The following is a 13,582-nucleotide window of genomic DNA, read 5'->3' as shown; positions in this document are numbered from 1 at the left end:
TAAGTTGGTTAGGGTAGTAATCCTTTTCCTAATTAGTAAAATGATCTAAATCTGTGATTTAGAAGAAGAAACATTAAAAGTCATCTATGTCAATACCCTTTTTTACAGATGAAGAAACTAATGCTCTAGTAAGTCTAGTAAGTGTTTAAGTAATTTACCTGAGAACATCTGTGTATTAAGTGACAGAATTAGTATTTAAACCCAGATCATCTGACTCCAAATCTAGAACTCTTTAGATATGATTCACTTTTCATTGATTTTTTTCCCCTCAGTATTTTGTTCTTGATTCACAGTTCAGCATCCCTAATACAAATGGTAGATTTTGTAGGACTTAAGCACTGGAAAAGACCAGTCTAACTGAGAAGATTGCATGGTGAAGTTGGTTTTGAGCCAAGTCTTAAAACAAGTATTCTGCTGCATTGCTTTCCCCCTCTTTCCTTTAAAAAGGCAATCAAGACAGAATGATCAAAGGCAAGGTTGCAGGAAGAAATATTCCATTATGATTAGTTGAGAACAATTGGGGTAGAGTAGAAGAGTTACTATAGTCACAAGATAAGTGTTTGCATAAAAAAATTAGAGGCCCTCACTGAATATGAGGTTGGAGAATTTGTCCTTATGATGAACCTTAGTGTTTATATTACTGTCAGAATGAATTTTCAGTCTCATGTCAGTCATTTGTGATCCTGTGGGTTCTAATTTACACATTTAATGGTCCACATATTGTCTGTGGGAATGGATGGATTTTACAAGAGGTAAGCTACCCTCACTATATCTTCTACCTTTGCCTTTCTTTATCATGAATTGTGTGGTAAAATTTCTACATGTAGTTCTTTCCAGTATGGTCTAGGAAGATCACAAGCTTGTCCTTTTCTCTGGACCACCGTTTTGATGTGTAGATTAGCCTGGAAGTACTGTGAGGTTGAGTATTTCTGTCCTGCGTTTTATGGGTACCTTTTCATTCATCCAGCATGCAGGTGCATTTTAGACAGTCATTATGATACAATGGAACCAGAGTTGGAAATAGAATCAGAGAATCTGGCTCTATTTCTGAGTTCAGCACTTAACAACTGTTTGACCGTGAGTAAACTATTTCCCTTTGCTGGACTTCAGTTTTCTACTCTGTAAAATGAGGAGCTTGGACTAGGAGACTTTCAGAATGATCTTTCCTCTTCCCCCAGCTCTATAGCTATGATTCTATGAGCTCTCCCTGCCCTTATACTGTTGAAATTGGTGACCAAGTTACACATTCTAATAGCTCCTTGATCTCCAAGTCATCTGTGTGCAATGTAAACACTTACTATTACTCTTATATTTTATTTTATGAAAGTTAGCTTATAAATTGTTTAGTAGAAGTAACCTTTGTAACTGCCATAGCACTCCTTAAAGAGAACATTTTAGTCATGGTTCAATAGATTTTGCTTTCTAAATATACTATTGGAGGGGATTCTGAATGCTTCCTAAAATTATTATTTTATAATAACCAGTGATTGTTGGAAAAGTTACATTGATAATTACACAAGATGTCCTAAAAGTCTTAGGGTAGTTTTAAGCTTTAATAGCTTGATAATTAAGTTTTAATAGCTTAAAAATGCACTAGAGCTTTTGGAACATCTTATATAATTTTGCTTCATACACTTACTTCTTTGATTTATTATTTACTAAAAACTTTACTACAAGAAAAAAATTAGTCATTAGAATAGATGTGGTTTGGAAATAACTCAGTGTGCTGAAATAAACATTATATTTAAGTGGAGTGAGATATAGAATATATTTTGAGGATGATGAATACAACAATTTGATTGTAGTATAAAATATGTGAAAATGAATAAGGGCAAATTTAGAAAGAGTGATCAGAGTCATACTCTTCTATAAAACTAAAGAATTTTAACTTCATTTGGTGTAGATAATCGGGAGCTAGTGATAGTTTTTGAGTAGTGGAATAATGTGGCCATAGCTCTGTCTTTTGGAGCTATACAGAATAAGTCTAATCCCTCTCCTACATGGCAGGTGTTCAGATATTTCAAGTTAGCATTTTTGTCCCCTTATTTTCTTTCTTTTCCAGGCTAAACATCTCAGTTCATCAAACCATCCCCTATGGGCCTCCCTTTCCTTCTCCCATCCTTCACAATTCATTCTCTGAATTTACTTTAGTTCACCAGTATTCCTCTTAAATGATGAATACCAATATTCTTTATGTCATCTAACCAGTGCATAGTATAATGGGTCACTGCATTCTTTAGGCTTGGATCCTGAGAATTTACTCAGAACTGTTACACCACCATCAAATATTATTCATTCTCATTCTCTCTCTCTGTCTCTCTGTTTCTGGCTGTCTCTATCTCTTTCTCTCTCTTTGTTCCTTCCTCTCCTTTCTTCTTTCTCTTCCTCTTTCTATACATATAAAATATTAACTTTTCTTTGAGTATATGATAGATATCAAATGGTTTGCTAATGAAAAAGCTACTTGGGAAGATTGAACCCTTCTTTATTGGAAATCATAAACATGAAACAAAAATTTTAATTAAAAAAATTTAGATAGATTATTATCTCTGCCTCAAGTCTGTCACACTCCAGTGCATCCTTTACATAGTTGCCAAAGTGATTTTCTTTAAACACAGATTTGACCCATATCCCTTTCCTAGCCAGTAAACTACAATGTCTCCATATTGCCTCTAGTATAAAATATAAACTCTTGTAACTTTTATTGCCTTTTTCACCCTAACTTCAACCTATCTTTTTAACCTTAGTACATATCATGCTGAAATCCACATTTGGCATTCTAGCCAAACTGGCATTATTTCTGCTTCTCACACATGGTTTCATACCTGAAATACATTCATTTTTCATCTCCATCTCATAGGATCACTAATTCCTCTTAAGATTCAGCTCAAATAACCTCACATAAAACCCTAACTGATCCCACAAACTGCATGTCTTCCCTCTCCAACTACCTTGTATTTTTATGAAATTTATTCTGTTCATCCTTAGGTATACACATGTTATTTCTATGTTGAAGTGTATAGTCCTTGAAAATAGGGATTGTTTGACTTTTGTTTTTGTATTTCTGATACCTAGAACATAGTAAATGCTTAATAAATGCTTTTTAATTGATTGGTTGGATATTCAAACTTGCCTGCTACTCTGCATATCCTAATTTAGAAATAACCTCCCTAAATTTTCTCTTTTCTCTTAAATTTAAAACACAATAGAGTTTTACATAACAGAAAGGAACATAATTTACTAGGCTCCAATCCTATTCCTCTAGGCCAGAATTTTATTCTGTCAGGAGACAAATGAAGAGGCCATCTACAACAAAGTCAATTGTCAGGCTCCCAACTTTTCCTACTCCAAACAATTTTTCAATATGACAAATAGTGTTATTGTCTTCATCTAATCAAATTTCATAAGAGAAAATGACATGGTTGAGAGAATGACTTTTCATTCCAAAAATTTATTAATTATACTCTTTATGAATAGATTAAACAATAGAAAATATCATAGGAGAAACCAGGTGTAAGAAGGAGTGAAGGAAGGAGGGGTAGAATCCACTTGGTCTATTTATTTGTAGTTGTCTCACCCTTCAGTTTAAATGACTATAAGTTCAACAGATTATGTCACTTAGATATACTATTGGGAAGACATTTTGAATATAAACTCCAGTGATTGGTTGAAAAGTTATTTTGATAATTATACAAATTTTTATCACAGACTTTTTTTTTGTTTATTTAGGCATCTTAAAGTACATTTCTCAAGGGAAGAAATAACCAAAAAGAAAGATATGGAATTAAATGCAAATATTTTTCCCAGGTTTTTTGCCCAAGTGTGAGAATAGTGTTTCAAGATAAAACAGTAGTTTTACTTTTTAAGATTAATCTATATCTATAGGACATAGATTATTAGTCTAATGAAGCATATGGCTAATTTTAAATTATTTCTATAATGAAAAATAAGTAAATATTTTCTTAGGACAATATTCAAATGACATACCTTATTTCTCTGTATATAATGATCTCCTGGTTCTGCTCATTTCACTCAGCATCAATTTGTGTAAGTCTCTCCAGGATTTTCTGAAATCGTCCTGTTGGTCATTTTTTTATAGAACAATAATATTTCATAACATTCATATACCATAATTTATTCAGCCATTCTTCAATTGATGGGCATCCACTCAGTTTCCAGATTTTTGCCACCACAAAAAGGGTTGCTACAAGTATTTTTGCACATGTGGGTCCTTTTTCCTTTTTTATGACCTCTTTCAGATACAGATCCAGTAGAGACACTGCTGGGTCAAAAGGTACGCACAGTTTGATAGCTCTTTGGGCTTAGTTCCAGATTGCTTTCCAGAATGGTTGGATCAGTTTACAACTTCACCAACAATGCATTAATGTCCCAGTTTTCCCACATTCCATCCAACATTTATTATATCTTTTCCTGTCATCTTAGCCACTCTGAAAGGTGTGTAGTGGTGAATGTCAATTTTCTTTGTTCCATATTATGGATAATTTTGCTGGATATTTTTGGCTGTGGGCTTAGTTCTTTTGATTGCTGATGTATAGGATTTCAGGACCTGTAGCCTTTTATTATGGCTGCTAATTGTTAATTAAGTCCTAATTGTTGCTCTAATGTATTTGAATTTTTTTTCTTGCGTCTTGTAAAGTTTTCTCTTTCATTTGGGGGGTCTTGAAATTTGGCAGTAATATTCCTATTTCTATTTTTTTTCTCAGATCTATCATTCCAGGACAATTTTCTATTCTTTTCTTTCTTTCTTTCTTTTTTTTTTTTGCTGAGGCAATTGGGGTTAAGTGACTTTCCCAGGGCCACACAGATATGAAGTGTTAAGTATTTGAGACCAGATTTGAACTGAGGTCCTCCTGACTTCAGGGCTGGTGCTCTATTCACTGCACTACCTAGCTGCCTCCCAGGACAGTTTTCTTGGATTATTCATTATATTGTTGTGTCAAGGTTCTTTTTTTGGTCACAGCTGGAGTTGAAAACTGGAGTCCAGTTTTTCTTATATTTTCTCTTCTTGATCTGTTCTCCAAATCTGTTTTTTTTTTCTTATAAGATGTTTCACATTGTGTTCTGTTTTATCATTCTTTATATTCTGTTTTGTTATTCCATGGTTTCTTATGACTTCACTGGTTTCTCCTTGCTCAATTCTAATTTTCAAAAAGTTAGTTCTGTCTTCTTGTTTTTCTTGGATGCTTTTAATTTCTTTTCTTAGTTTTTCCTCAATGTCTGTCATTTGCTTTTTAAGTTTTTTTTAAATTCTTGTAAATTCTGTAAATTCTTTCTGGGTAAGGGAACCATTTTACATTACTTTTTGGGGTAGAAGAAGTTCTTGTTACTTTATTGTCCTGGTCTTCACTATTCCCATAGTAAGTTTCTATAGTTGAGGGTCTTTCTTTTTTGCTGATTCATTTTTTAAAAATGAGAAGTATTAGTGTAAGCACCTCTGATCATGAGGGTGGGAGAATGATGCCTCTAGCTTTACTTTAGCTCTCCCCTCTGACTTGGAATATTTCACTAGTTAGAAAGGTTACTCTGGAAGTCTGTCATAGAAAATTAAAAGGGGGGGGGTACTTAGGAAGTTTAGTTTTATGAATGATCCTAGTAACTCTTCCAGCTAAATCTAAATCTTGAACTCAGGATTTACTTAAGATTTCACTTAGAAAAATGAGTGGACTGGAAAGATTTACATGAACTGATGCTGAATGAAGAGAGCAGAACATTGTATACTGCAAAATTATTTATGACCAACTGTGATAGACTTAGTTCTTTTAAACAATGTGGAGTGTAAAGACAGTTCCAGTACATTTGGAATAAAAAATGACATCCACCTCCAGAGGGAGAAAGAGACTGAATGCAAATCAAAGCATACTATTTTCACCTTTTTTTGTTTGTTTTTTCTTTCTTGTGGTTTTTTTCACACCATGATAAATATTGAAATATATTTAACATCAGTGTACATGTATAATCTATATAAGATTACTTGCTATATTTGAGAAGAGGGGAGGGAAGGAAGGGAGAAAAAAATTTGGAACTCAAAATCTTAACAAAAATGAATGTTGAAAAATATCTTTACATGTAATTGAAAAAATGAAAAAAAAAGAAAAGAAAAATGAGCAGATTGGTGCTTCTGAGAACGTTAATGCTGGTTCTAGAGATTTCTTCCACCCCCTTTATAAAAAGGGAGGTGAAGGTCTAGAATGGACTATAAGGAGAAAGTCCTGCCTGCCTCTGACCTGGGCCCAAGTCAGAATGCTTTCATTCCTTCCCTCCCTATCTCTCTACTTCCTTATTCTTACCCTCTATCTCCTCCCCCACCCTTCTGCCTTTTTTTTTTTTTTTTTTTTTCCCTTTTCCTTTCCCATACCTCCCCAGAGTCTTTTGCCACTGTACACAAAGAGCTTTGTATATGCCTTTTTCATGACTTCTATTGTTTGAGCAATGTACAGAGGACCAGTGTGAGCATCTTTTTGTTTGATCTTATGTGTTTGATCTTCTACAATACTCAACAAGAGAAACCTGTGATGTTAGCTAGCTATATGTTAGCTGTTTCATTATATCAGTTCTGAGAGTGTAATAGTGAATTAATAATAGTGCATAAGCAACTAATCCTCATTAGGAAATACTTAATGAACTCTTACAAATAAGATCTGCCTTGTAAATTTACCTCTTGGAATTGAGAATAATAATTTCTGTCATTTAGATATTATATAGTATTTATATGATAGATAGTATTTATATAGCTTTAAGGTTTGTAAAGCACTTTACAAATATATTCTTATAATAGCCCTGGGGGCAGGGACCATTGATATCTCCCTTTTACAGATGAAGAAACTGAAACAATAGTTAAATTACTTGCTCAGGATGAGATAGCTAGTAACATCTGAGACAGATTTGAACTCAGGTCTTCTTTATTCTAACTCTGTAAATTTATTCACTCAGCCATATAGCTGCCTCATAAATATCCTTTCATACAAATTTCAATGTCTGTTTTGCTAATGCTTTAGATTTTATATTCTGAATGACATTTGTGGTGTTTGAAAATGTGTATTTGTGATCATTTTTGTCTACCACTTTCCCATTTTTTAGCTTTCTAGTTATTTTTTAAAAATACCAAAATTTTAGCTTTTCTTTGAGACAGATGACATTTTCCCTCTACTAGTCAAGAAGCTGATTGCTTTGTGAATATGGCATAATTTTGCCTTATTAGTGAAATGTAATTCATGCAAAGGCCCATTATATTTCCAAAGACACTTCTTTTTGATGACAATAAAGAGTTTAAATGTAAAAATCTTCAATGCTGACCTTTTCCCTTCTCTCCAGGCAATTATTTTTTTGTTATTTGTAAGGTACCCTCACTAATATGTATTGTTAGTGCCTAAAATTAAACATGCCTAGAATTGATCTCATTATATTAACAGGATATTCTTAATGATGATTAACACCATCTAAATTTTTCCATGAAAAAAGGTGCATTTAATCTTTCAGATCAGTAGGGTACTATTTAGAATGTTGTGCTGGACTGGAAAACTACTAATTTGGTAATACAAGGCATAACTTCTCCTTCCCTTACTAGTAACTCAGCCCTTTTGAACTTTATTTTACTCAGGTATAGCATGGAGATGAAAATGCTCTCACTATTTACATAATTATTTTGAAGATCAAATGTAGTTTTACATGTAAGATGCTATTTAACTATAATATTATAAAACTATGGGTTACAATTTTTATTCTAGAAATAGCTATATACTGATTTAATTTTTACTCTAAACAAAAGTCTCTAGAACTTTAGTTTTCTTACTATCTTTCTTTGAGGTAATGGGGGATAGTGGGGAGTATAAGATAAGGATTAGATTACTATCCTCATATGAGATATTGTTGCAAGTCAATTAAATTCTTATAGAAAAACTCTTAGTCCTATTTTTATTTTTACTCTATTTCAGTTTCAGTTTTCCTGTAATTAATCAAAAACTCTATAGCATCATTGGAGGGATTGTAAAAGACAGTGTATTTATTCATTGTTGGCAAAATGTTGAATTAGTTTAAGCATTCTGGAAATAAGTTTTGGAATTATAACAAGATAGTGACTAAAATGTCTATATCATTTGACTCAGAGATTCCATTGCCAATCATATTTGACTAAAGTTGTCAGAAATAAACATAAGGTCCCCAATACACCAAAATTTTAAAGCAGTTTGTTATATAATAGCAAAGAACTGGAAACAAAAGCAAAAGTCCATTAATTGAGGAATGGCTTAATAAATTGTGGTATATGAATGGAATGGAAGATTATATTTTGAATGTAAACAATAAAGAAAAATGTGGGAAGACATACAAACTGCTGCAAAGTAAAATAAGCAGACCAGGAATATTTCTGTCTCTAACTCTAACTATCTTTTATCTATACTATAACAGTGTAAATGGAAACAACTTTCCTCTCCTCTTTGCAGAAGTAGTATAAAACATTGTGGATGAAGAACATTATATATCTTATTAGATTGGGTAAATGTATTGGTTAGTTTTACTAAACTTTTCCTTCCCTCTCCCCCCTTTAAAAATTTTTTTGTTTCAAGATTGCTTTTTGGAAAGGGGATGTAAAAACAAGAAGTACCATTAAAAACAATTCAAGTGTCAATCTTTCTGATAAACATATTCATCACCCTATAGATTTACTTAAAAATGTTTTTTAACCTCCCTTTAGTAATTTGTTTGAGAAAAATGTAAGTACATATTTTAGAAATATCTGAAACATTTAAAAATTTTAAATTTACTCATTTCATATTTATTTTTCTTTAGAACTGATTAATTTCTTTTCTTTTCTATTTTTTCCACAAAAGAATACTTTGTGACAGATTTTTAAATTTTTATTGTAATATGAACCATTGCAAACAGTCAGGAAACCTATGACAACTGGTAATAAAAGTTTTGAACATCATGAATTACTGATGATTTGATTTTAAGTGAAAGAGCCATTGTGCAGTTGTAGAGTTTTTCTTCCCCAAATGTCAATGCTTTCTTTTTATAAAAATGCTTTTAAAACTGTACACATAGGCACAGGCATAAAGATATGGTAAGAATAAAATCTTTTTCAGACTTATATTCAAGAGAAACATGTAGTTCAGTCAAAGAAAGAGGTCAAATAACTTTTCTACATTAAATTCCATTTAATATATAGGACTGCTTCTTTTTCACATAATTTTATCACCCCAGAGCAACTCTGCTACATATAGTATATATTTTTTCATGGTTAGCACTGTTACTTTATTAGCTTATCATGTCCAGTAAAATGTGATAACAAGTCCAGTTTTAGGAGAACAATGAACTTAGAAGTCTGATGAAATGAGAAGTGCTGAGAATTAGAGCATTCCATAATATGCTATCATATGATATAGGGAGAACATTATTATCAAAATCTGAAATGAACTTTAAAGTTGTTCTGGGATTCATAATTCTTGCTTCCTACAGGAGGAGAATTTTTCAGTGATTATATAGAACAGCCTATCTTAAGTGCCCATTAGATTTGACCATATATTTTTTAATGACTACAAGGATTTACATATCCATTTTAGTGGTTTGTTTTGGTTTCATAGTGTAAAGATATTGCAAGTTTGTATGATGTGTGACACCTTGGAAATTTTTATCTAATTTAAATGGCAGAAAGTATTACAAGTATTAGGGAGATGACTATACCTATGACTTGGTATAAGAACTCCTAGGTGAAAGAAATTCCATTACTACAAGTTAGTAACTTACAATTTTTAGTTCTAAAGAATTGCCCAGTTGTATAGTTAACTGAGAAGTTAAGGGACTTACTCAGGATCAAAGAACCAGTACGTGTCAGAGATAGATTTGAATTTAAGTCTTTCTTATTCCAAGGCCAGCTTTCTAACTACTATGCCCCTGCAGCTTCTGAAGATAAACTAGATTTACATTTGTGGGGTGTAAAATTAGTTTAAATTAGACATTAGCTTTGAATCTAATGAACATTCTTTTATAGAATTTTAAGGCATGCTATTCAATGAAATGGTTCATTTTTTTTTTTTTGTTGTTGTTGTTTTTGAGGGGAGACAAGTAGCGATATTTATTTTACAGCAATTTATATTTGTCCCAATAAACATTTATTTTACTCTAAATGAAGACTTCCTCTTTTCTTTTTGCCCTTTTAGAATGTTGTTCTCTCAGGAGGATCCACAATGTTCAGAGACTTTGGACGTCGACTGCAGAGAGATTTGAAAAGAGTGGTGGATGCCAGATTGAAACTTAGTGAGGAGCTCAGTGGTGGAAGGATAAAGGTAGTTCAAAATAAGAATTATATGTATGATAAGTAGAATGTCTGTGTTGAAAATAAGTGATTCTTACCTTATAACATGAAGCTGAAAAATCTTGGCTTAGTAGCGTGAAATAAAAACAAGTCTTTATCATTTTCCGACTCTCAGTGTGAAATTGCATTCAGAGGTTTGTTGTCTGAATGTATTCCAAGTATGCAGTTAAGAGCGATATATCAAGTGATGCAGCAACAACAATTTTATGCTGTCACTGACCCATATTTGAAGGCAATTCCCTTTTTATATTGAGGGATAGCAAGCATGTAGTGATAATGACTAATATCCTAAGGAGATTCATACAATATATAGTCCTTTAAGAATACTCTCTTAAATTAGAATAATCTGGGAATTAGAATGTATTTCTCAAAGATATGCTTCATAACTTTCTAGTATCTTTCTTTGAGATTTTGACTGGAACTACTGGTCTTAGGAAGAAATACATATACATCAGAAAGGACCTCAGAGGCCATCCACTTGATTCCATACCTGAACAAAAATTCTTTTCATAGCATGCCCCAGTATGCTTCCCTTTGAATATTTCTAGTGAAGTCTTGAGGCAGCCCATTCCATTTCTGTATAGCTCTAATTCTTAGAGCGTTTTTCTGACATGAAACCTAAATTTTCTAATAATGAGTTGTCTTTCTGCAGCTTCCATTAATTTTTCTTAATTCTACGCTTATAGGCCAAATGAACAAATCTGATCCTTTTTTTCTATGACATCCATTCATAGATTTAAAAACAAGTATTATGGTCTCACTAAGTCTTCTCTCCTCTAAACTAATGTCTCTATTTCCTTCACTATTTTTACATGGCATGATCTGGACACTTTTTCAATCATCCTGTTTGTCCTCTTTTAAATGCTGTCCATCTTACATACTACCTGTAATTAAAAACTTATAGGAATAAGAACATAATGACACTTAGAATTTAATTTTCTCTGCTTGTTTGAGGCAATATTATTCAGTGATTTTACATCCAGTCAATTCAGTTAGATTTAATTTTTTACATTTTCAATTGGTCAGAGTTTTGGAGAGAAAGCCTAAGTTTACAACCCAGAGGACTAGTTTCTTTAAATTTATTCAGCATTAGAGAGTAAGAAGAAGGTTCTGAAAATAGATATGGCTAAGAAATATTACTTTATAATGGTAAAAATTGCGCCTTGTAATAGGAAAAAGGGAACACAAACTAGGGACCAGACTTTTTTGTTTTCAGACTGAACTATCTTTTGGGTCATTGGAGTAAAAATGATAGTGTTTGAACTAAATGTTTTATATTTTATTTTCTAGCCTAAGCCTGTAGAAGTTCAAGTTATAACACACCATATGCAGCGCTATGCTGTATGGTTTGGAGGCTCCATGCTTGCATCCACTGTAAGTATATTTGAAAGATGCTTTTTAAAAATTCCATGCTAACTTTTATGATTTTAAATATATTTTGTCAGTATGCTTCTGAAAATGTTCAAATTGTGTATTTATATAATTGACTTTGTACTCCATAAAAATGAGTCATGCCATTAATGACCTTCGCTTAGTCAGCTTTTGATATGCTTATTAATTAGGGAACAGGGAAAGCTTAGATGAAATCCATTAATGATATAAAAATCTCATGTTAATTATTAGTTTCAATCATTTTGTGAATCAAAGCTGCAAGCATCAAGCAGATTTCCTTTCCATTTGTTTCAGCCATCATCTGGTGAAGCTGCTAAAAAGTAAAAAAAGTGAAATATTCTAAAGAATCCATGTAGTGGATTTGTACTTGAAGTTATAAGATCTGGATTCTAGTCCCAGCTCTGTTACTTAATAAATTGTGTTTTTTCAGATTTACCCTGAGTCTTAGTTTTATCATCTATAAAATGGGAATAATTCTGACACTATGTATCAAACAGTTTTGTTGTGAAACTCATTATATTATGTATTATAGATTCTGTAAGTAAAAGCTTTTAATAACAACAGTAATAAGGGGAAAGAGAAGCATGTGAATAAATTATTCCTGATCAAATACTTGGATTTACTTTAGTTATTACTTTAGTTATTCATTTTATTTATTGAAGCATGTCTGTAATCTGAACTTATTTTTGTTTTTCTTAGCCGGAATTCTTTCAAGTTTGCCACACCAAGAAAGACTACGAAGAATATGGCCCTAGCATTTGTCGTCACAATCCTGTCTTTGGAGTTATGTCATAGTGTTTGCCTTTTGAAAAAAAGTAATTCAGGTAGTCTCTTTTAGGTCAAGAAGTGTCCTTTGAAAACAGAAGATACAAGTTTGCTGTAAATAGTGATATGATCAGATGTTTATGTCCATAAACTATGGTAGTGCTTGGATCACAAAGTTGATGAAGCACTGAATCTACATACAATCCAAAATCATTTCAAGGAAAGCCATTGATGTCCTGACTGTTTTAAGCCTACCTAATCCTTCCTTCCTAAATGTGGGCTTTTAGTTAAAAGGTAAATCTCATTTTCTGAGAAAGGGTAAATATTATTTAAAGTAATTGTTAGAGAAATGATATAATGGCAATCTTCTTTCCTCTAGAAAGGAAATGGGGATGTAAACCTTTTCTCCCACACCCTATTTTTGTAAATAAAAATTACAATACAAATTGATGTTTATATTTCATATCATTTTGTATTTTATGGTATTTGGTACAACTGAATGATGAGTTATGAGCACGAGTCCCTATTTCTGTCATGGAGTTCTATTCTAAAGAGTTTTTCATTGTAAGGCATGTGCCAGTGTCTTTGTGGACAAAAAGACAAAATTGGACAAAAATGTTTGCTACACATCTGCTAGAGAATGTTATGATTTGTTTGGAGTAATATGAAATTGAAATACTTAACAGTGTTGTAAAGAATTATTGCAACTGATATTTATTTTAGTTTTTTTGTTTGAAATTTCTGAAGCTGTTTTATAGAAGACAACATTTTGATGTTGATGAGTACTGGATGAATACGACATTGCACTATTATAATAAAAGCTGTTAACATCTTTACAAATGTTTGTGTGTGTGTGTGTGTGTGTGTGTGTGTGTGTGTGTCCACTCATAGGTATCATTCATATATGGGGATATTTACAGCTTATTTTTTAAATTGCAGAACAAACTTTCTAAAAATGAAATAGGCTGCTTTGTTAAGTAATGACATTTCCATTCCTGGAATTATATAGGTGAGGAATAGTTGGCTATGTATCCAGTGAGCTTATTGGGGAAATTCCCACACCCAGGAGAATTTTGGGCTAGATGACTTTTCAGT

General features: G+C 32.3%; 1 protein-coding gene across 3 annotated transcripts in view; it reads left to right on the top strand.

Annotated features, from left to right (window-relative positions):
• ACTR3B (actin related protein 3B) overlaps positions 1 to 13,327 on the top strand; it is a 92,713-nt gene extending 79,386 nt beyond the window's left edge. For all 3 annotated transcript variants that reach the window (XM_052000581.1, XM_052000580.1, XM_052000582.1), the window contains 3 exons: positions 10,176 to 10,301; positions 11,621 to 11,704; positions 12,422 to 13,327. In XM_052000581.1, coding sequence (XP_051856541.1) covers positions 10,176 to 10,301; positions 11,621 to 11,704; positions 12,422 to 12,517 — 306 coding nt within the window. In that variant the 3' untranslated portion in view covers positions 12,518 to 13,327. The remainder of the gene's footprint in view (positions 1 to 10,175; positions 10,302 to 11,620; positions 11,705 to 12,421) is intronic.
• The last annotated feature ends 255 nt before the right edge of the window (positions 13,328 to 13,582 follow it).

Source organism: Antechinus flavipes, chromosome 5, assembly GCF_016432865.1.
Source record: "Antechinus flavipes isolate AdamAnt ecotype Samford, QLD, Australia chromosome 5, AdamAnt_v2, whole genome shotgun sequence".
NCBI lineage: Eukaryota > Metazoa > Chordata > Mammalia > Dasyuromorphia > Dasyuridae > Antechinus > Antechinus flavipes.
Note: the sequence above shows the minus strand (reverse complement) of the source record. Positions and strands in the feature narration are given on the sequence as shown.